Below are 22332 nucleotides of genomic sequence, written 5' to 3'. Positions count from 1 at the left end.
CTTTCTGGTTTTCATTAATATCTGTTCCCCTCCAAAGTGTGTACAGCACATGCTCCCGTTGTTATAAATTTATTGCAACTATTCTGCTACTTTTGCCATATTAGAAAGTGAAAACAATTAATCTTAAATACTTCTCTTTAATCAAGTGATTTTCATATGATCTTTTTTGTGAAAATCTTATCTATCATACAAGTAGCTATGAGATGCAGCTATTCCTAGTTTTTACCTTTTCTGTGTCTGAAATTACTTGTTTCAATTATCTGCATTTAATGTGCTTAATGTTTTTAATTAATCTAAGACTTGGAACAAAATTTTAAACACAGTTGGATGAATGAAAAGTCATTGTATCCAAAATTAAAATAAATATTTTTCCCAAATTTTATTTGATGGAAATAAGGGGGTTTTCTATTGTTGTTGATATCTGCTGTCAATTCCCATCTAACTTGCAAAAGAACTTAAATATAGGGTACTATAGCTCCCAAATAATCTATTTTTGCAGAGGCTTTTTTTTTGTCAAAAATAGAATACAGTGTTTGCCAATAAATTCTCAGCAATTGTTGCTATGTGGTATTTAAGCATAAGACAGTATTTGTAATTTGATTTTCCTAAGTAATCTTTACTTAGGAAAAGTATTGTTTCATCAGGAAACATTGGGGATAATATTGTTTTTCTTAAATTGTATTTTATATATACCATGTAAACCACAGACTTACCAGAGGGGAATTCTAAATTTCTGAGAAAGTTAGCAAATACATCTAGATGGAAGTACTTGGCACATTGCCAGATTATGCAGATGCTCAAATAGCAGAAAAGAAACAGCTAAGAGTTTTGCAAAGGCTTTACTGTGAAATTAGATTTCCAGGTCCTATATAAATTGTAATTTAGTACCTCAGTCCTTCCTCAGATATTTCTGTCTTGATTGTTTCATTTCATGGATATTGGAGATGTCTAAAGCAAATTAGTTAGTGTTTTGCATTCACCTTTTTTACAAAGATTTTCATTTGTGAGAAGAAAAATATGTAGACTGGTTTCAGTGCTATGCACAAGATGTAAAAATATACTGGATTTGCTCTTACTTTATGTAATTCCAATAATATAAACAGTCATCATCAGAAAATTATATAAAAGTTGTGAAACATAAATTTCAAACAGCAATTATTCTGCAACCACCTTATTGTTATCTATTTTTTATCTTTAAAGGATAAAGACATATTCAGAAACACATGACCCAAACTTATAGAGATCTGGTTCTTTCAAACTCACAGTTGTAAGGGAATCTTCCTAAAGCAGTCCACACTTTTAGTGGTGTTGCTATTACAGGCACAATTTAGATAACTAAACAAAAATTCCTGTTCTCTGCTTGGGTAAAACACTTTCCAAATAGACATAAGTCCTTCCCCAAGTGACCAAGATAAATAGTGATCTAGAATACTTTAGTAGTAGCAACTTTGCAGATTTCTTTCAGTTCTTTTAGAAAATTTTCTTTCCGTTATTTTAGAAAGTCTTCATTTGAGTGAAATGGGAATTCCTCTCCATTGACTGAACAGATGACAATATGGTCTAAATCCACATACTAGAACAGAGGGAGAAAATTACTCTGATTAATAAGGGCATCAGCAGAGTGTTGCTATACCTCTGGTAAAAGTCAGGGCTAAATCTAAGTGGAGAAACAGATGTTTTTTCATGTTTTTAATTAATTCATGTTCTATAATGAAATATGTATGGGAAAACTTAGTGGAGAGTTGAAATTGTGTCTCCTGGGTAGAATACTCAGCAGAAATGAATGATGTACATCACAGCAGTAGTTATGACTGTAGACTTCTAATATGTGAAGATAGACTGTTTATATAAAGAAGACATTTTGCTTGTGGTAAGAGTGAAACATGAAACAAAACAGGGGTCAATGAGGATGATTATGGGCCTGTGGCATGTCCATTATAAGCAAATGCTGAGGAAATTGAACTTTTCCACTTTGAGAAGAGACAACTAAGAATAAACTCCATTAAAATCTAAGAGAATTTAGAAGGGACGGTGTCAAGAGGATGTTTCCAGTCTCTTCTCAGTGGTGCCAAGCAATAGAAGAAAAAGCAATGGGCAGAAACTGTATGCTCAGGAAGTTCCACCTGAATGTGAGGAATAGCTTCTTTCTCCATCACTGGAGATACTCAAGAACCATCTGGACACAATCTGATGCCATGTGCTCTAGGATAATGGTGCTTGAGGAAGGAGGTTGGACCAGATGATCCACTGTGGTCTCTTCCAGCAACCCATCCTGTGATTCTGTGAAAGCTTTGGGTTTTTTCTGTTATGGACCTAAAAGTAATCATATTCAGTGCAAAATAGAAATCAAGGTTTCTTTTCATTTTTACTTTAGAGATAAACAGTATCAAGTGTACATACTGTCTTTAATCATCTTCTTAATTCCATTTTGATTCTAATATGTACCAGTTGCACTTAAAGTAAGTAAGTAATTCCAGACCAAGCAGCATTAACTATAAATTTTAGTATGGTAATTTCTATTCTGGCTATTACTTTATGACCTTTCTGAATTAAATCTGAATAAGACATCTGCATACATCCATTTGAACAATAGTACTGGGCAGATTATTTGAAAAACTTTAGATCCCTTTGCAGACAAAGATCCTCTTAAATACTTGGCTTCTCATTTATCTCTTAGAATTTTTAGAGACCCCTTTGGTTACTTCTTCACTGTGGAAGAGCTGGTACCACACCATTAGTGAAAAAAAAAGTTATTGCTGTTTTGTATGTGTAGCATGAAATTTAAATCTGCCCCTACTTGCCTCATCTTACTTCCATGCAACTATAAGCATAAAGCTGACAAAGACTTCTGCATACTGAATTATTCTTCTACTGTTTCACATAGATGGTATAAACATTTTGAATCCACTTCCATCTGAGTTCTGATCACACACAATCCTGCCTTTTTGTTTTCACAATTTCAGAAATGCCATCCATATTCTTCTCCATTCTGAAGCTCTTAACACTTACATTCCACTCATCTTAGTGACTGATTCCATTACTATTCATTCCTGATTTCTCCTCTCTGCTCTATTTCATTTATCTAGGATCCTTTGCTGTATTTTCTTCTTTGCTATTTGCTTATCTGAATCACATTATATTCCTAATTTAGCAACTAGTGTAGATCCTGGAGGGAGGGGAGCCTGTTATCTTGTACAATCATTTTCTTTGCTCCATACGTCTTTGAATGTATTCTAAAATTCATCAGTGTTTCCAGCTTTTAATGTTGTCATCCTAATTTTTGAGCACACAGGAAAGCTTAATGTATAGTATATTCCTTCTTAACACAGTTGAATATTATGTATTTTGCATGGACTTCAGAAGAAAAAAGTCTTGTTCTTGCCACCTAAATTACCTGTCATATTGATAACAGATATCTTTAGCTATTTTCTTTTTTTTTCCATCATAGATAAAGGTGTATGGGTGACTTATTTGTTTTGCAGCACTGATTGTTATCTGGGCAGCATTTTTAAGTCATCTGGCTTTCAGCCGTGTCCCCTCAGTTAGATTTGCAGTTAGTTTTAAGTTGATCTTGGTATCAAAGTGGAGATTTTTCCACAAATTCTAATTTACAATTCAGAGTTCAATCTGCATTTAACCAAAGATACTAGTCAAGCACTGTACAAACACATGTAATTGCTCTGAAGCAACAAGAACCTGCTCATTTTTCATTGTCACCAACAAATTCCATACATGTAGTTCTTTCAGAAGATGTCCCATGTCTGCACATTTTAACTTTATCTTCATGATTCATACAGAATCTGGGCTATAGAAAATTTGTGTGTAGGCCTTCTTTTGCACAGTAAGTTCTTCTACACAGGGGAAATTATTCTATAATGCTTACAGTAGGACACCAAATGCAAGGTTGAGTTTTTCAGCATATAAATTACTTCAAATGCATATCCTGAAATAAATTACCTAAGCAGCACTATTATTTTAAACCTTTCCCATCCTTTAAACTGTCAGTTCCCATATTAAAATTATACCAAAAAAGAATTTTGCATTTGTATGTTGCAAGGGACTATATCACATACAAAATGGGGAAGAGGGGGAAGGGGGAACAAACAGTATTATTTATTATATCTATAATTTAAAAACCATCTATTTGAAGTTTTGAGTTCAGGTTTTCTCTACAAGGTTATGTGTCAGAAATTATATCTACTAAATTTACTGATTCTGATTTTAATATCAAGGGGGTTTTTTTTGTGTGATCTTCAAAACATTGACTGGTTTTTATGTGCTGGAATGTTGGTGTGGTGTGTTATTAATGATTTACTTCTTGCTTGTATTCTTTAATATTCATGGCTACATTTGTTTCCATAGTTCTCATACACCTTAGCAGATCCTAGATCTCTGGGATTCAGAAAGTGAAATTGAAAGTGACATGTTGTATGCATCTATCTTTTGCAGTCTTTATTGGACATCATTGAAGAAGTTAATACCATTAATGATTCATGTTTTTAACATTCACTCAGTGATTTTTTTGTTGATGCTTTGTGAGCATGCGGGTCTCCATTAGAAAAAGTAAGAAAACAGTTCTCCATTAGAACAAGAAGGCATTAGAAAATTCTTAAGAAAATAATGCATCAAAATCCAGCTGGCTTCTAATACATGACTTAAGAAGAAGGAAGGAGAAATAATGCTCACCAGATTTTTAACTGAGGCTTTAGTATTTCTTTCATAGGACAGCTGCCTATTTGCACTGTCTAATGGGGGTAGAGGAAAGCAGAGGGATACAGACATACTGAACACAGTACTATATATAAGATAGTCAAAAGAGCCACAACTTCACCAGAAGGAGTGAATGAAATATTGTTTCAGAGCACCATGTCTTTGCTGTCAGGGTCATGAGTGTGATCCCAGTTTATAAAAGACAGCTTGATGTGTTAATACTGCGAATACTATTCGTATCTGAAGGTACAACTTCAGCTGGGAATGTTTTCAGACTTCTTCCGTCCAAGATGAAGAAAGATTCTGCATCTGATATTAGCCTGCCCATTTGCCACCACCCTGAGATGTCATACATAAGTGTGACCAAAACAATGCATGCCGAAGACAAATGTGCACTTAGCCAATTGAACTGCAGCTCCCTAGGCAGTTATGAGATTATGCAAAATCACAACTGTGGTAAATACAACCATACTTACAAATGCAGAACAGACAAAACTTAGCTGCCAATTTAATGGGGAATGTGCACAATTGATAGGTAAAAATAATTACTATAAATTATGAGGAACAAGCATAGCTAGTTCACAAGTCATACCTTGCCATCTTTCTACAATATGTCATCAGTGACTGACAGAGGTGGTTTTCATTATAAGCTTGACTTGAATTTAAGGCCTTCACAAGAATTTATATCATAACCTTCAACAGGAAGAGGCACACTCTTGAAAATACTTGTCAGCAAATCACCTGAATTTCACTTCTCCCATTTCTGCAAAACCTTAAGTAAATTCAAGCTGAATTGCTAAATCAGAATGTTGGATATCTGAATATTTGGACCTGGACAATGAACAAATTATTCACAGAGTTCCATTATACTCCTGCTAGATGCCATGCCTACACCCTCAACTAAATGCACAGAATAGGCAATATTATTGTATGTGCCACTTTAAACCAATACCCATGGTTGGATAGCTCATGCACCTTCCTAATAGTGACTTTTTGACTACAATAGAAAAATGAAATACCATGAAACAAATTACAAAAAATCCATCCCTTCTATCTGTGGATTTGACCAGATAGAAATGTTGTGTTTTTCTGGATTTCACAATGGAGTTTTTGTTTGTTTTCCAGTCAGAAAATAATCTTGCTTGTATTATGGACTTGGTATTGGGGGTAAGGGATGATTAATTACTTTTTTTTTTTTTTTAGGCTTAAAAAGTTTTGCTCTAAGTGTGCAGCTCTCACAATACATTGCAAGATCTTGATTATCTTTATATTTACATCAACTGTTTTTGTTCTGAACAATGGGAATATAACTCCTTTTGGAATAGCCTATAGTACTATAAAGGATATCTTAAATTCACATTGCGAACTCTTCTTACTTTGACCATTAATATTGTTGCAATCTTTAAAAGAGTCATTATATGCTAAAAATAGTTCAGTTCTGTTTGTTAAAATTATAGTTGTAAGAGACTAAAAAGCAGCATTTTGGTTTATGAGTAAAGGGCAAACAACTTGGTTTTCTTTGGATAGAGCTGCTTTTCTCCCAGTGGTGGCTCTAATGCTTTCAAGCCATGGGGTTATCAATATGTAAGCAGTGGCACTGGGCTTGGTGCTGGCTGTGTGCCAGCTGCCAGTGGTTTGTAAGAAAGGGCAGCAGGGGGGAAAGATTTCAGCAAGGCTTGTGAAGTTCTGCTGAGAGCAAACCAAATTATCCCCAAGGTAAAAGCTGCTCCTGATTTCTGCCGTAATACTACTTGATCCTCTCTGTGTGTCTTATAGTACATTTGAAAAGGAAAAAACCCACAGTCTTTATCTGAAGCAGAACCACATACAGCTGATGTTTTTCCTGATTTTTTAATATATATATATATATATACACATATTCTCTTCTTCAGGAGAATCTCTTCTATTCACTTCTGACTGCCATGAACATAACACCTCTTTCCATTATCTGTATGTTGATGACTAGTCTATGTCTCCAAAAATCCCTTCAGGGACTGGCAGGCAGCAGTCAAGCAAATATCAGTTAATCTCACTAACCTATTACTGCAATTAATAGATACAGGTAGTACATATGAATTTAAAATCTACACTTCAGCAGGAAACAGATTCCTGCTTTAGAAACTATTAATAATTTTCAGATCATAATAAAACAATCTCCTTCATTAATTGAATTCCAGATGCCTCCTCTAATTCAAAAGGGTTATTGCTAGAAGACTCTGCTCCTTTTTTTCCCTGAGTTCAAGGAGGATATTTTCAGTTCTTTGCAGTTTTGGTTTCTTTTGTTTTTTTTTTAATCTGAAAAATTAATTGTTTAAGAAAATATTGTATACATAGTTTTCTTGTTGTTTCCAACTGTAACTCTTGAACAGAATAAGGAAAAACCTGAAAATAAATAGAAAATGCAGCCTACCATCCTCTTCATGGATAGTAGAGAAGATGATTACAGACCTCACTCAAAAGCAGTGAGCAAAGTGCAGACTGGCTGTTGGACATGTAGGAGTTAAGAATCAAAACTTGGATCAACAGACATGACTGAAGTGTGAAGAAAGGAAAGATATGCACTAACTTCAGGAAAATAGAAGGAGCTTCCTGGGATATGGAGTCTGATGTTCCATGCCTTTAAGGCACCTGAATTCTATGCATGTGTTTGTGCATGTGTGTATGTGTATGTTTAGGCTAGAAGTGAAGATCTTATAATGTAATAGGAGCTCTAAAACAGCCATGTTTTACTTTTAGAAGAATTGCACAGGCTACTCAAATCTCTGGCTCTGTGTAAGCATGAAAAAGAATCAGTAAAGGGCGTTTATTCATAACTGTTGTTTTTCTTTGCTTGAAAGCTACTTGTGGGCTGCACTGGCAACTGTTCTGGATGTTAACCACATTTTATTGTTGTCTAACACGCCACATTAGAGAACATTTCAACTTTGAGAGAAAAACATAACTATAATTCCCTGCTAGTCATGCAGCACAGACTTCTGTGACAGCATAAAACATGGATTCACTGTAATTGTGGGTTTGTTATGTGGAACCACAGGTGAAGCACATCACAGTGAAATAGCTTTGCAACTGTAAATAGAAATAATGGTTGGAGAACATTGTTCTGCTCAGCCTTTAAGGTGTTTCAGCTGAAAAGACTAAATGAAATGGATGGATGCAAATGAGACTCATTTGAAATTAAACTAAAGCCTTCTAAAGGGTGGTTAGAAATATGAAGTAAATTATTGTATTTAAGGGAGTAAAGAGTAAAGCTCATGGATTGTTTTGCTGTGACTTTTTTCAGAACTTGCTGGGAGGACTGACCTTATTTTAGAATGTATCAGAGAGTGATTCAAGTGACTCATAAAATATGAAATTTTTAAAAATTAGATTTTTTGAGATTAAAAAAATATAAGGAAAAGATCAAATGTCAAAGCAAAATTAAATCAACAGAAAGCATTTCACAAAGCATTAATTTAGCAAGCTCTAAGCTCATTCAACACAGCAAACTCCAACTCATCTGACTTTAAGTTACTCAAACCTTGAGAAGGAATTAGAAGAGAGGTGGAGAAAACAAATATAGTGACCACTGTTGGTTCCAGTGGTGTTCACCTGAGAGAAATTCCAAAAGGATGTAGGGTCAAGACCTGTGTGTGCCTTGTGCTCTGGCTTATATACTCATTAGCTTTCCTGGGCCCTTCCCCCAGATGAATCCTGTGGTCATTTGGCCACTCAGGATCTGGGTTAGGGGCTCCAGGATCGGGGTGTGGAGCTTTGCCAGGGTTTGGCCCCACTGCAGGGCTGGGATAGAGCCCCTGGGGGTGCAGGGTGTGTGGAGCAGGGCATCACCTCACCAGAGCAAGGCATCACCTCACCCTTTCCCCACACATGAGCCTGAAAGGTTTCAAACCTGCAATCTTCTCCAGTCTCTCACAACTGAAGTATTGGTGTCTCATGCCTTGCAGAAGGCATTTCAAATTATTTCTATTTCAAATAGAAAATTAATTGTTCTGATTTTTCATGACAGATCCTTTTCATAGGCAACAATGCCCTCTATTTGAATGTTGTAAGATAGTTCTAATTAAAAGAATAACAAAAAATGTTAAATATATATCCATGAAAAAGACACGACCAATATCTTGAACAAGAAGATTTTGTCCCAAGGTGTAACATAACAAAAAGAATAGCAGAAGAAAGAAGAGCATTATTATAATCCCCTTTGTGCCTGAGTCCATGCAAACTGCAGGGAGTGCATTAGACATAGAAATACATGGAGACAGAAGCTCAATCACCAGGAGTGTATGCTAGTGAACATATTAAAAGGTTTTATTATCTCTCTACCTGCCTTTGAAAACCAAGACTCACAATTGTGTAGCTGCCAAAAATTTTTAAATTTGCAGGCTTCCATTCTGAAGCTGATGCAGCTGTTACTCATTGGAACAGAGAAAACCAGCAGGGAGTGGCACGACTCAATGAAGCTTGCCTGTCAGCTTCAGACCTGCCTGTGTATCTGCTTACTATTACAGCTGAATCCCAAACCTTTTAACATTCAGACATTAATATGAAGTCTAGTAAACTCAAAAACAAGGAGGGCTGGATGTACACAGGGGAAGATGCTAAAGCTGAGAGGATTTTATAGGTCAAAGGGCTTATCTATTTCTGAGGAAAGCAAGTGTTAGGCATATTTAGGGAAAGATAGGATACAGTTTCAATTTTTCTTTTTTTTTCTTTTTTTTTTTTTTTTTGTTCTAAAGGCTTGAGGGATGAGTCCTTTCCTTTAGGACAAAAGCAGTCTAGGAAGCCAGCTCCAGAGGTCAAATTAAAAAAACTATGTAAGAGCAGTAGAAGGATTATAAGCAAAGCTTATGTTCTAATGTTCTATAAAAAGAAATTGTGTACTGCTACAAACAATGTGAGAATCTTAATAGCTAAAACCACACCAGTGGTTTATGTTAATAGCAATTGTGGGAAGGTATGTAGCATATTTGTTATTGAAGTAGCATCTTTTTATGGGTTTTCCATAAACCTTGAGCCTGCTAAATATTGTTCAGTGCTTTTTGTCGTTAACTCTTTCCATATTTGTGGACACAGAGCAATTGCAACAATTTTACTGCAGAAGATTTGTTTTAAAAGTTTTCTGTTTAGCAGCACAAAGGAATTTCCCAGAAGAAGCCAAACTAGCCTCAAATCCGTGGACTAGTGGAGTGTGTCTTGCCAGGCATCATCACTTGTTGCTCTATGAAGATAAAAAGAAATGGATGTTGGTCAGAATAAAGCAACAAGTTTTGTTGGCAGTGTTTTGTATTCTTGCTACAATTACATATAGAAAGCTAAAGATAGATGCCACTAGTTTGAGCTTGTTTGGTCTTCCTTGAACTTCAGTAGATAGTTTAGTCTGGCCTCAGTTATCAGAGTTAAATTATAGTTTCAAGAATTGTGAATAAACTGCTCCCACACCTATCTTTTCTTTTTTTTTTTTTTTCTCCTCATGGTTACAGATTTCACTCTTCTGTGAGATCTAGGGTCCCAAATGTTTTGTGCTAGCAAATCTCTGAAGAGCTGACATAGTTTTGACCTGTTCTCACATGTCAACCTTATTATACACTGAACAATGTGGTAAAGAAAAAACAACCCAATAATAGAAACAACCCACCTCCAAAATATTGGGAAGATAGGATTTAGGACTTCAGGAAGGGGGTGTTGTGTGCAACTTTGCTTTCTGTTAGTCAAGCTGATCTCTTAAATAGATCAAGAAAAAGAGATGGTTAGATATCAGACTTTCAGGAGTGTGGGGATAAGTGAGTGGTTCTTTGGAATAAGCAAAGCCTCTTCAGGGGCAATTCAGGGCAAATAGAATGAGAAAAAGATTTAGAGCTCAGTGGCTAGCTCAGGAAGGAAAACAAACAAGGGTTAGGGATTGGCAGTAATTCTCTAAAGCTTTTTCATTGAGAAATTGTCCTGTCTATAAAATGTGCAAAGCTTTCCGTATAAATTTTTAAATTAAATTTTCTGAAATTTACACCCATAGTCCTATAGTTAAAAAAAGAATTTTTAAGGATTAGATACGTTTAAAATTATAAAATCTCTTTTATTGCAGCACTGGTTATTGATTGTTATTGCTTGAAATTTTTGGTCTATTTTACTGCATGTTGTATGTATGCATATGTTGATGACTCTTGTATAGTACTGGGAATTTCTTCAGAGCTTTGTTTGAGATTTGACCACAGTGACTCTAACTTTTTTAATAGGTTTATGAAAAGTTGTGAAAGGATAAAATTCAGCATACTCTTGCAGTGATTCACAAAAGTTCTACATCAACAGTTTTTTATTTATCCCAGTATTATTTTTATTCAGAATTTAAGCATATATAGTGAGGTGTTTGCTATTGGAATTGTTGTCACAACAGAGTAAAATATTACCTATTTTGGAAAATAAAAAGAGATCTGTGACCTTCAAAGATACTCTAAACCACTGTAGAGATGATTGAATGAAATTTGATGGGAGGGAAAGGGAAAGGGAAAGGGAAAGGGAAAGGGAAAGGGAAAGGGAAAGGGAAAGGGAAAGGGAAAGGGAAAGGGAAAGGGAAAGGGAAAGGAAAGGGAAAGGGAAAGGGAAAGGGAAAGGGAAAGGGAAAGGGAAAGGGAAAGGGAAAGGGAAAGGGAGCAGAAATAGTAGAGAAAAGGAGAGGGAAAAGGAAAGACAAGAAGAAAAAAGGAGACAGGAAGAAATAGAAAATCTAAAGAAGCCCCTTTTGAGTGTAGTCATATGTCATCTGATGGGCTTGAAGCCATGTATTCACATAACTTTTCTATTTATATAAGAGTTGCATCTGCCCTTGCCAGGTATTGCACAGGGTGTTGAATGCTAAGAGGTTTATAGATATATCAGACAAGCTGGATGTAGACCCAAGGGAAATTTTCAGCTTTCACCCTAGCAACACAAAATAATTGATATATTATTAAGATGCCAACTTCATAATTAGTTTGGAGAATATCTTCCTTCCTTTCCATACTGTGTGGTTTCTGTAAAGTCTTCAAACACATTCATTCTGCATCTAGCTTTGATGAAAACACCTAACTTTGAAAAAAAATGTTGAACCAAAGCTGCTAGATATGTGTCAGGTCTCTCATCTTTGCAGCCTAGTCTTTCAGGGATTGATCTATATGCTTGCTTAATATAATTTGACCAAAACCTTCATGTCTAGTTTTATAAACTCTCAGTGTTAACCTTGGCAGAAGACAACTAATATAATTTTTCAGATTCATATCTGAATCTTTGAAAGATATAAAAAATTATCCTATATCTTTTTACCACTACTGGAATAAGAAAGAAGAGTGTGAAGAAGAAAAATATCTTTACATCTTTACATGTCTCAAAATTCTCTTCACAGATTTTATTAATGCTCGCTACTATGGTGATTCTTACCTGGAATTTCAAGGCTTACATTTGAACATGCAAAATTTCATCCACCTGGAATTTAAGACTTATAATCCTCATGGACTTCTCCTAAATATTGAGCAGAGCCCAGAAACAATACGACATTTTTCAATTCGGCTTCTCATCAATAATGGTACTTTGCAGGTAAGGCTTCAAAATCTCCTATTGAAGGAAAAGTAAATAAAAGTTAGAATCTGTAAAAATTTTAATAATGTTTCATTTTCTTACTGTAGAAGATAGTAAAGCTACAGAGATCCTTGACATCTTCCATTTTTTAAGGGAAATAGTTGTCAAACTTGCTGTCTGTTATGTCCAGTTCTTGTCTAATATGATCAATATGATTCACAAAAATATGCATTAAAACACAAAAACAAAAAATGTAGGTTTTGTATTTACATGTGGTACATATTAAGTTATTTTATTTTATACCTGAACTAACTGAACTTCCTCATGTGGAACTTTATTAAAATTGTCATAAGGAAGGCTTATGACAGGCATATGCACAGGAATTGAGTGAATTGTCATAGGAAAATTTTCCATGATAGGGGATAGAGTGTGTCTTTTTTTCCATGTATTTAAAAGTAGAAACCTTACACTTCATCTATTATATAAATCAGAGTTCCACAGGATCAGGGAAAAAAAAAAAAAAAACATTTATTTGGCTTTTGTGGACACTAACTAGGAATATATTTGTCTATAAACTTTAAAGATTAAAGTGCATATCATGGTATATCTTTACCTTCTAAAAATTATTCCATCTTTTCTGAGGAAGAAAAAAACTAGAGCTCTATGAAGAGGTAGGCAGATGCTAAAGAGGCTATAAAAATATATTAAAAGAAAAGTTACTTCTCTCATAACTTATCTCCCATTTTTCTGCTTAAAGTTTCCCAAAGTACCTGTAATTGTATTATTTTGTAAAAACTGTGAATTGTCGATTCAAAACAGCATTTTTGTTTTATATTTACCTTCATGTTTAAAGACCATGAGCAAACTAAACAGATATATAAACTGATGATAAACAGAAAATTACCTTTTATTTTTTTCCATACTATGGTGATTTTTTGTCTTTCATTATATTGTGTCTATCTCTTTCCAAAAAACAATGAGATTAGTCATAGGCAGGAAGTTATCCAAAGTTTAGAAAATGTTGACAGCTTTAAGCTCATCTTACTTGTATTCATGGTAAAGTAATGATGCAGAAAAATATTTTTCTAACATATCATAAGCACCATAAAATATGAAAGTACTTTAATTGACACAAATCTATTCAGAGATCCCAGTGTGCCATGTTAAAACTAATTGAATTCACTTAGTCATTCACAAAGCTGGTCAATTAAATGTAGATTTAAAGCCCAATGAACAAATGGTTCTAAGCTCACAATCAAGCTACAATTACGAGTAGACAAACCATGAAATCAAGTGCTTGTTCACATTAGTATAGGAAATTAAATGGTGCTTCAAAATGCTCAAGCCTGCACGCTACATTACGTGTTTGGAAGTGTAAGGAAGCCATAAAATGGTGAGTAAAATTCACCCGTGGCCAGTGTTAATTTCAGATGGGCTGCAGATGGTCAACTTCTTTGCAAATCAGACCTCTAATATCTGATTGTACAATACACAAAGATTAAAGCATTTTAATGCAGGTTAGGGAGTGAATATGTGTACTTGCATATTTCTGGTACAATAGGCTTCCTTATACGGAACTTTTAATGAAACATTAATTTTCCCTGAGACACATGACATCCTTCAGGGTTTTCTTGAAACCAGTTGTTATTTTAAAATTCAAGTTTCTGTGCCTGAAATTGTTTAATTATTAGAAATAATTTAATTAAAACCTTTTCCTATTCTGCAGTACCAGTATTTATGTGATGAAGCAGCAGAAGTCAAAAGCATCACTGCCACAGCTAGAGTGGACGATGGACACTGGTACAATGTGCAAATTAGGTAAGTTTACTGTTGTCTTTTTTATCATTGTTTCAAAGATCATATAGCTTGAACAGTTAGTAAATTCCACAGATTTTATAACTCATTAACTTTGATACCTGAATATGTACAGTAAAATAATGGTATGGCAGTCTGGGCCACAACACACCCTTGGAAAGAATGTTTAGAACTATAGTTGGACAGTGCTCATCACATCCCTAGTGTGCTTAGTGGAAACAAACTTATTCTCATTGAAGTAATTTACTGTAGCAAACAAAAATATTCAGTCAGGGAAGATGCTGTGCAGCAGCTCCAAGCTACTCAGTCCAGGAAATTGTTGAATTTCCAACAATTAGAGTGTGACTTATAGAAAAATCTTGGAAAATAAATAGACAGAAGCAGCTCTGGGGATTCACTGTTGTCACTGACTTTCAACTCATAATAGGATATATTATTCCTGTAAAAGTAACAATACTTGCAACTGAAGGAGAAGAAAATGAGAAGAAAATGAGGTAGGAAAATGGGGTAGGTAGTAGATTTTCCATGTTTTTTGTATAAAGAGGTATTGCCCAAATGTCTGTGCCCATGGAATCAACAGCCTTGGAAGTGAAAGTTTCGGGTTTACTTTATAGGAAAGTCAGGCACCTAGTGTGCTCTCTGGGTGCCTAGTTCTTATCAGATAGCTTAAAATAGGTCCAGTCATCTTGTCCAGCAAGAAGAAAGCAAGCTATCTGCCTGTTAGTCTCTCAGGAGTAAGTTAGTCATTAAAAAGTTTGTGGAGGAAAGCAGAAGGAACAAAAATCTTTTATTGGAATAGACCTTTTCTAGCTATATCTGTCCAAATATTATTAAATGAAGAACTTTTGCAGCCCAACATTGTCCTTGTTTCCTTCCATGGGAAATGTAGTGGAGTGTGTATCCATTGTACTGTACCTTGCTGCTTCAGCTGTGGCAGTGAGTACTCCGTGGGGAGAACCAAAATTTGTTACTACATGTCAGTTACCATTGCTATATAATTTTTTTTCCAGCAAGTTAAACCACACTCATGGTCTGAACCACACAGTAATATACACAAATTAATTCAAGGAACAAAATCCAGTAATCCACTAGCGTTTTGCTTACCACCCAAAAAGGAACACCATAAACCAAGCCATGCTGATGGAAGCTAAAAGCAAGTGTAAGTTTCTCTGTGACCAGGAAGAAATAGAACACAATATCTCTATGACATTGATAAAAGTAAGATTCTCTAAAATCTAATAACATACAGAGTTCTGTTTATTTCCTGGTTATGAATCCATCACCATATCAAAATAGAGAATATAAATTGGAAAATAGTTTTTAGAGAAGAGATATAAAAATTATAAAATCATTAAGTAGCTTCTATATGAATAGAGATTAATATTCAAATACTCTGCAAGCCCATTAAAGACAATTAAGAGAGGATCCCAAAGAAGACATATCCTTGGAAACACAGAAATGGGCTAAGGAAACATAAAATTTCTAGTTACTTAGATAGTTAAAATCCATTAGAATTCAATTGTTATTCCTTTGTTGTTCATTTTAAGAAAGATTTAAGATCCTGAAGATAGCAAAAGTATGAATACCTGAACCCTCAATGATGTGGAAGTCTACAAAAACAGCCTTTCCCCTGTCACTGAAGCATTCAAACTGTCAAGTCACTGCCATCCCTCAAATATCCACTAATTACAGTGATGTGAATACACTTATTCTATGCATTTTCCCCCTACTCCATGAAGCAGAAAATAATTTGAGTCTCTAAATCAGCCCATGATAATAGCCATGATGAAAGAAGACCAACCTAATCTATATATTTTGCTTTTTTTTTTGAGCCTAAAAGAAAGGAACTTTCATTCATTTGCAGGAAATTATTTCACTACAGCTCAGGAAGTGGGCCACACAAATTTTTCCTGCTGAAAAAAAGGCATGCATACCTTTATGGGATTTATGGGATTCAGGCAAGTTACAGAGCAATTAATAATTAATCATTACACTCCCTTTAGAATACTGGAAATTGTTCTGGATGTTGTTTTAAGATGACATTCTGCAGATGACACCAAGTCGTGTGGGAGTGTTGGGTCACTGGAGGGTAAGAAAGCTCTGCAGAGGGACCTGGGATCACTGAATCAACGGGTCAAGGCCAATTGTGTGAGTCTTATGAGAAGTGGCTGAGGGAGCTGGGGCGATTTAGCTGGGACAAAAAGAAGCTGAAAGGAGACCTTGTTGCTCCCTACAACTCCCTGAAAAGAGGCTATATAGAGGTGAGGGTCAGTCTCTAAACCCAGTTAACAAGAAATCAGACAAAAGGAATAAGCCTCAAGTTGCACCAGGGAAGTTTTATGTTGGATATTTGGAAAAAATCTTCACAGAAAGGGTTATAAAACAGTGAAAGAAGCTACACAGGGAAGTGGCTGAGTTGCCATCGCTGGAGATATTTTAAAATCATGTAGACATGGCAATTAGGGCTATGGTTTAGTGTTGGACTTGGCAATGCTGGTTTAACAGTTGATCTTGATGGTTTTAAAATCTTTTCAAACTTGAATTATTCTGTGAATCTATGATTCTAAGATTCAAAATCTTAGTGATATAGATGTCAGAAAGATTTGGAGTTGCTTCTCACTGTCTTCTCATGTATTTTCACATGTGCTTGAGTTAAAGTATATATCCTGTATATATATGCTTTATTTTTTTTTTTTTTACTTTCTTGACAATTAAATATATATTGTTGACAGTTAAGTTTGATAGAGTCAGTCTTGAAATATGTGTTAATTGTTTTATGAAGTTACCGTTTCATTTAATCAACTGCAGTGTAATACAGCAAAATAAAAGTTAAAATAACTTTGGTGAAAAATTGCTGTAACTTTCTAGAGGCTTGCAAACATATAATCTTCTCAGAACTGATTTTCAGTGAGATAAATAAGTCAAGTTTTGAACGATGTTATCTGGAAAACCAGTGAGATTAAATAGGAATGTAGGAGATATTATATACTGTAACATAGTAGATTTTCTTTGTTGTGCATATGTTAAGCATTATGAACAGACATTGTGGATAATAATAATAAAAATAATATTTTTGAAAGAAAATGATAATTTTTATTATTTAATGTAATCCTAATTGTTTAGAGCTTTTTGATGTAGTCCTGTAATGAAGAGGATTTTGTCCTTTCAATTCAGGGAAAGAAAAGCTACTGAAGATAAGCCATCTTCAAAGAGCATGCTGCCTCTACAATATCATATTAAATGAAGGTAGACTTAAAAGTAGTGAGTGCTGTTTAATACAAGTTTAAGGACAGTGAATCTTAGAAAGTGATAGTATCTTATTTTCTGCTTACAGAAGAACATTTGACTGCTTCCTTTATCCCCCAGAAATAATTCCTACTGTGAATAAGTGTCACACCACCTAATGTTTGCAACTAAATGTGTGTATCAGACAATGTCCTTTATCCAGTTCTCATGATTCACCATGATATTCATGCTGAAAGAAAAATAGCAGCATTGCTGAAGTACATTTTTCATGATGATGAAATATTGTGACTACAAAAACTGTAATAATTTAATAAATTTTGGTGCAGTATAAGGACTGTATTTACTTCAAAACCTGAAATACCTTGGATAACTTGGAGTAGGATATAACTTTTTGCATCAGATTAGACTAATTTGTTGCATTGGCTGTTAAAACCAACATTTTGCCGAGGTTTGTCTCAGAGCAGTGCCTGACAGTTGCATTTCATGTGTAAACTACTGTAGTTGTGTAATGAGCCTTTTAATGAAACTTCATTGCAGCTCTATTGCTCACATTTCTGGCTATTGTTTTGGTTTTTTTAAGAATGTTACCAGGGAAGTGAGTGAGCTGCAGTGAAAAATGGATATGGGCAATACCCCACAGGGATTGGATTATTTCAGGATTATAAAGGGAAGGAAATGTTAGACTCAAGCACTGGAAAGTTTGCATGTTTGGTTTTGTAGTGAAGATACAATTTTCTTACCAGCAATGCAGAGGAAGGGCAATCACAGTCTTCTCATTCCAGCCTTTAGAAAACTGCTTCCATTAACTGCTTTAAGATTTTTCTTCTTCAGTCTTTGTCATCAAAAGGTTGATAAAATAATATGCATTGCAGAAACAAACCAAACTGCAGCACCAATATTAGAAATTTGCCTTTTCTTGGCTCAATAATCTCCATTTCAGTGCTGCTAAAAATAGTTTCTTCAATTATATGAAAGGTATTTTTTATATTAATTTTAGTCTCAAATCATAATTGTCAATTGCTTTAGCAAATTTGTCCACTTATAAATTGATTACACAGTAGATGTCATGAATACAACTTCATTCTTTGAGTTTATCTACTTTGAATTTTTTTTAATTGTCTGAGATCATTAGGATTAAAATCTGGTGTAGATGCTCCATCAGAAACTGACTGCAAAATCTGGCAATTTTTTTAAAGAGTGTTTTATTCCTCTCCCTTAATTCCTATTGTTTGTAATTTGAACTTTGCTATAGTTACCTTAGGACTTTTAATGATTCGTCTCACTTTTGAAATGTAAAAATTTTCTGATTCCTCTAGTCAGAAAAAGATCTATCTAATCATGCCAAAATGCAGCATATGCTCACTCAGGAGTTTGTATATTGCTTGGTTTTGACAGCTTTTTATGAGGGTCTGAGATAATCCATATGGTGCAAAGTATGCTGTATTTATTATCCTTCACAACATGCTACAAACCTCATATTATCCCTAGGGCTTTTAGCCAGGTAAGATAAGCATATGATAGATAAAATAGGTAGCAAATCCTGCAGGTGCTTCTCTGTTTTGTTTGTCTTTGGTTGTTACTATTTCACTTTTATTGATAATTTCTATTTTTATTTTATCACAAAGGTGAAGAAATTTGATCTCCATTTTTAGCATAACAGCATATGGGTGAAGAGGTCACTCATCTGTTGTTTCATGTACCCTGTAAATGTCACATACTCTGCTTAATGAAAACATCCTTAATGGTCCATATCCTCAAAAAACAGTGTACGTCACAAGATATTATTAGCAATTGCTGCTGTTTAATTAGAGAACTGTATTTAATATTTATAAAATGCAATGGCAATATATTCTTGATATAAAATAGCTTCAGGGTCTTTTAATTTCCTTCTCCTCTCCCAAGAAAGCTGTTGATGAACTTGCATCAGCTGCAAGAAGTTTAAGCATGTGGACTCAGCAAGGTTTAGCTTGTTTTATATTTGTTACCAATACAAAAGATGTAGGGAATTGCTGGACCTCTAAACTGGCCATGGAGAGGGTCCTCACAAACATATTTTCTTAGCCACAGTTGTGTTCATCTTTTTTATCAGTCCTTCCTAAAGTACTTAGTGTAAAACTAGGGGTGAATATGCTGACTTAATAAAAATTATTTCTAATTTCTATATGGTCTGAAACTTTTCCCAGATCAGTGAATCTTACATGGAAAAAATACAGGTTATTACACTTATTCCAATGTATTTATGACATATTAACCTGGCAATAAAGTGACATTTGTATTTTCTTAATTTTGCTGTATATAAAAGCTTTAGTAGGTTGTATTCTGCTCCTTAATGTCAAATATACATTGCAGAGATACTAAGTCACCAAAAACAAATTGGTACGAGAATATTGTTTAGAAATACAGGCATTTTCATTTAATATGGAATGAAAATAATTTAAATGTTGGAAATATTGATACTGGTGTCAAGACCTGGATTTGCAAAGTGGAAAATAGGAATAAGCTAATCATGAAGTATGAAGAAAATGACAAGGATTCTTTTTTTCATTTGGTGTGGGGATTTTGGACAAAGATAAAGAAATTTAACATCAAATACATATGGTAACTATCAGATAGATGACCTGGGAAAATGACCTATACTCCCAAAATGGGTATTATGAAATACTTGTGGAAGGAAAAAGATATTGACTTTGTAATAGCATAGATTGACTATTGTCACAAGTAGCTCAAAAAGTGGACAACTAATTTCTGAGTGCTGAAGATTTCTGTTATACAGTGATACTATTACTGCCCATCAGCAGAGCATAACAGCACCACAGAAATGGTAATGCTGGATTGAAACAACAGAATCAAAGCAGATTCTGATTTATTAACTGCAAAACTGAAGCCAAATAAGAACCAAAATACACTGAATAGAGGAAAAGTACTGCAATCTTGCTAGTCAGGACATGTGTGTTTTCCATATAATTCTGCTAACATGCCAAATACATTTAGAGGGAATTAATTTGACTTTAGTCCTTTCATAGATAAGTAGATGAGGCAACAAGCCAATAATATTCCCTCCTGTGACTAACTTTATTTTTTACATATAAATACTTTATAATTTAAATGTACATTTCGATTTGGGAGTTGGAGTTGTTTAGCTGGAAGAAAAGGAGGTTCAGGGGAGACTCTGTTGGTCTCTATAACTACCTGAAAGGAGGCTGTAGCCAGGTGAGGTCAGTCCCCTCTCTCAAGTAACAAGAGAGGAAATGGCCTCAAATTGCACCAGGGGAAACTTACGTAGGATATTAGGAAAAATTTCTTCACAGTATTGGTTGTTAAGCATTGGCAAAGACTGCCCAAAGAAGTGATTAAGTCACTGCCACTAGAGATATTTTTTAAAAATTTAGAGGTGGCACTTAAGGACATGGTTTACTGAAGAACTTTGCAATATTAGGTTAATGGTTTGACTGGGTGATCTTGGAGGTCGTTTCCAACCTTGATTATTGCATTATTCTATGATAATTCTCCCTTTTTAATGACTCAGAGCAGTGTGGAAATAATGACTTTGTAGATGCTAGAGAGCAATAGCAGCTTCTCACTAAAACACACAGATAAGGAAACTGATCCATACCTAGATTGGTCCATACATAGGTTGAATAGAAGAATGCATCTTTTATACTTGCTGATGAAAGATTATTAAGGAAAAAAATGGATCATCTATGAGTTTATAGTTACCCAGTTTCCTTTGTGAATAAACATAGATTTCTGTAGCTGGACATAATTTTTTATGCATAAATACCAGAAATAAATTTCAAGTACAGTGCATCACTGCACTCATATTCTATTAATCTCAGATATTTTTAAAATGCTAGTTAGGCTGAATTATTTTTTTTTTAAAGAGAACATCTTAAACTTCAATAGTAGAACTACTGTACCACAACTAAGGGTCCTACTCTTCTTTGAAGTGTTTTTTTTGTGAAAAACAAAAGTATATTTTAATTCTATATTCAGAAATTGTTTGTTGGGGGTTTTTTTCCATACTAGAAATTGCCTTTCTTTGTCTATCTTTGTTATTAAAAACAAAGAAACAACTCGCCTCTCTTTCTGACTGCTGCGCATCACCAAATGCTAAATCCTTTAGAGATATTGTCTAAAGACTTTATGTATTTGCTGGAGGCTTTTCCTCAGGACATGTCTTTAGCTGGTTCTCTGTTTAAGAGTATTTAAATCCTGTTCTATCCCATGTGATCTATACAATAGTTCTTAACTCTATTGTTCACATTATTAATTTCACAGAACATTCAAAATTTTCTTACCCAATAACTTACATTGCTATTTTTCAAAATAAAGTAGTAATATTATCAGCTGACTTCTAAAATAAATCTTAAATATTTTTCCTTATAAAATTAATAGAATGCAACAATATCCTATTTCTGAATGGATTTTGGTTTTAGGAAATCAAACCTGATATATTTTATACAATATATGTATATTTATAAGGAATAAGTATACTAGCTGGTAAATAAGATAGCTATCATTAAGGAAGCTTAGTGGAAAAACACAGTGTAGGTTTTATAAAATATTTTGTAAAGCTCCTTTATCTCTCTATGGATGAACATATGACATGACTTGAACACAACAGCATAAGGTAACATAAGCAACCATTTTTATCTAAGTTAAAATTTCTAAAATTTCTTGGGTTTAGATTTTCAGGCCAAAAGGGAACACTTATTTGACCACCAAGGTACCACTAATCTTCTATATCTTAAATGATCAATATTTTTTTTAAGTCTATGAAAAACATAGACTTCAGCTAAACCAAGCCCTTCTATTAAATATTTTCCTAAGAAACACATTACTCTGGTCACCTCTTCCTAAACCCACAGCATTGGTGAGCAGTTTATGTATCCAGATCATTCTCTCTGGCAAACCCCAACCAGCACTTCAGTAAAAAGGTGAAAATAAAAGGTAAGTAAGGATGACCCTGCTAACCCTGTTTTAGGGAGTGAGGTAATGCTGAGGACTGAGCCAGCACCACAG

General features: G+C 34.5%; 1 protein-coding gene across 1 annotated transcript in view; it reads left to right on the top strand.

Moving 5' to 3' along the window:
• EYS (eyes shut homolog) overlaps positions 1 to 22332 on the top strand; it is a gene marked incomplete at its 5' end in the record, with an annotated part of 591920 nt that overhangs the window by 326926 nt on the left and 242662 nt on the right. The window contains 2 exons of the mRNA XM_079298292.1: positions 12077 to 12267; positions 13976 to 14067. Coding sequence (XP_079154418.1) covers positions 12077 to 12267; positions 13976 to 14067 — 283 coding nt within the window. The remainder of the gene's footprint in view (positions 1 to 12076; positions 12268 to 13975; positions 14068 to 22332) is intronic.

The sequence above is a fragment of the Erithacus rubecula genome (assembly GCF_903797595.1).
Source record: "Erithacus rubecula genome assembly, chromosome: 2".
In the NCBI taxonomy this organism is placed as follows: domain Eukaryota; kingdom Metazoa; phylum Chordata; class Aves; order Passeriformes; family Muscicapidae; genus Erithacus; species Erithacus rubecula.
Note: the sequence above shows the minus strand (reverse complement) of the source record. Positions and strands in the feature narration are given on the sequence as shown.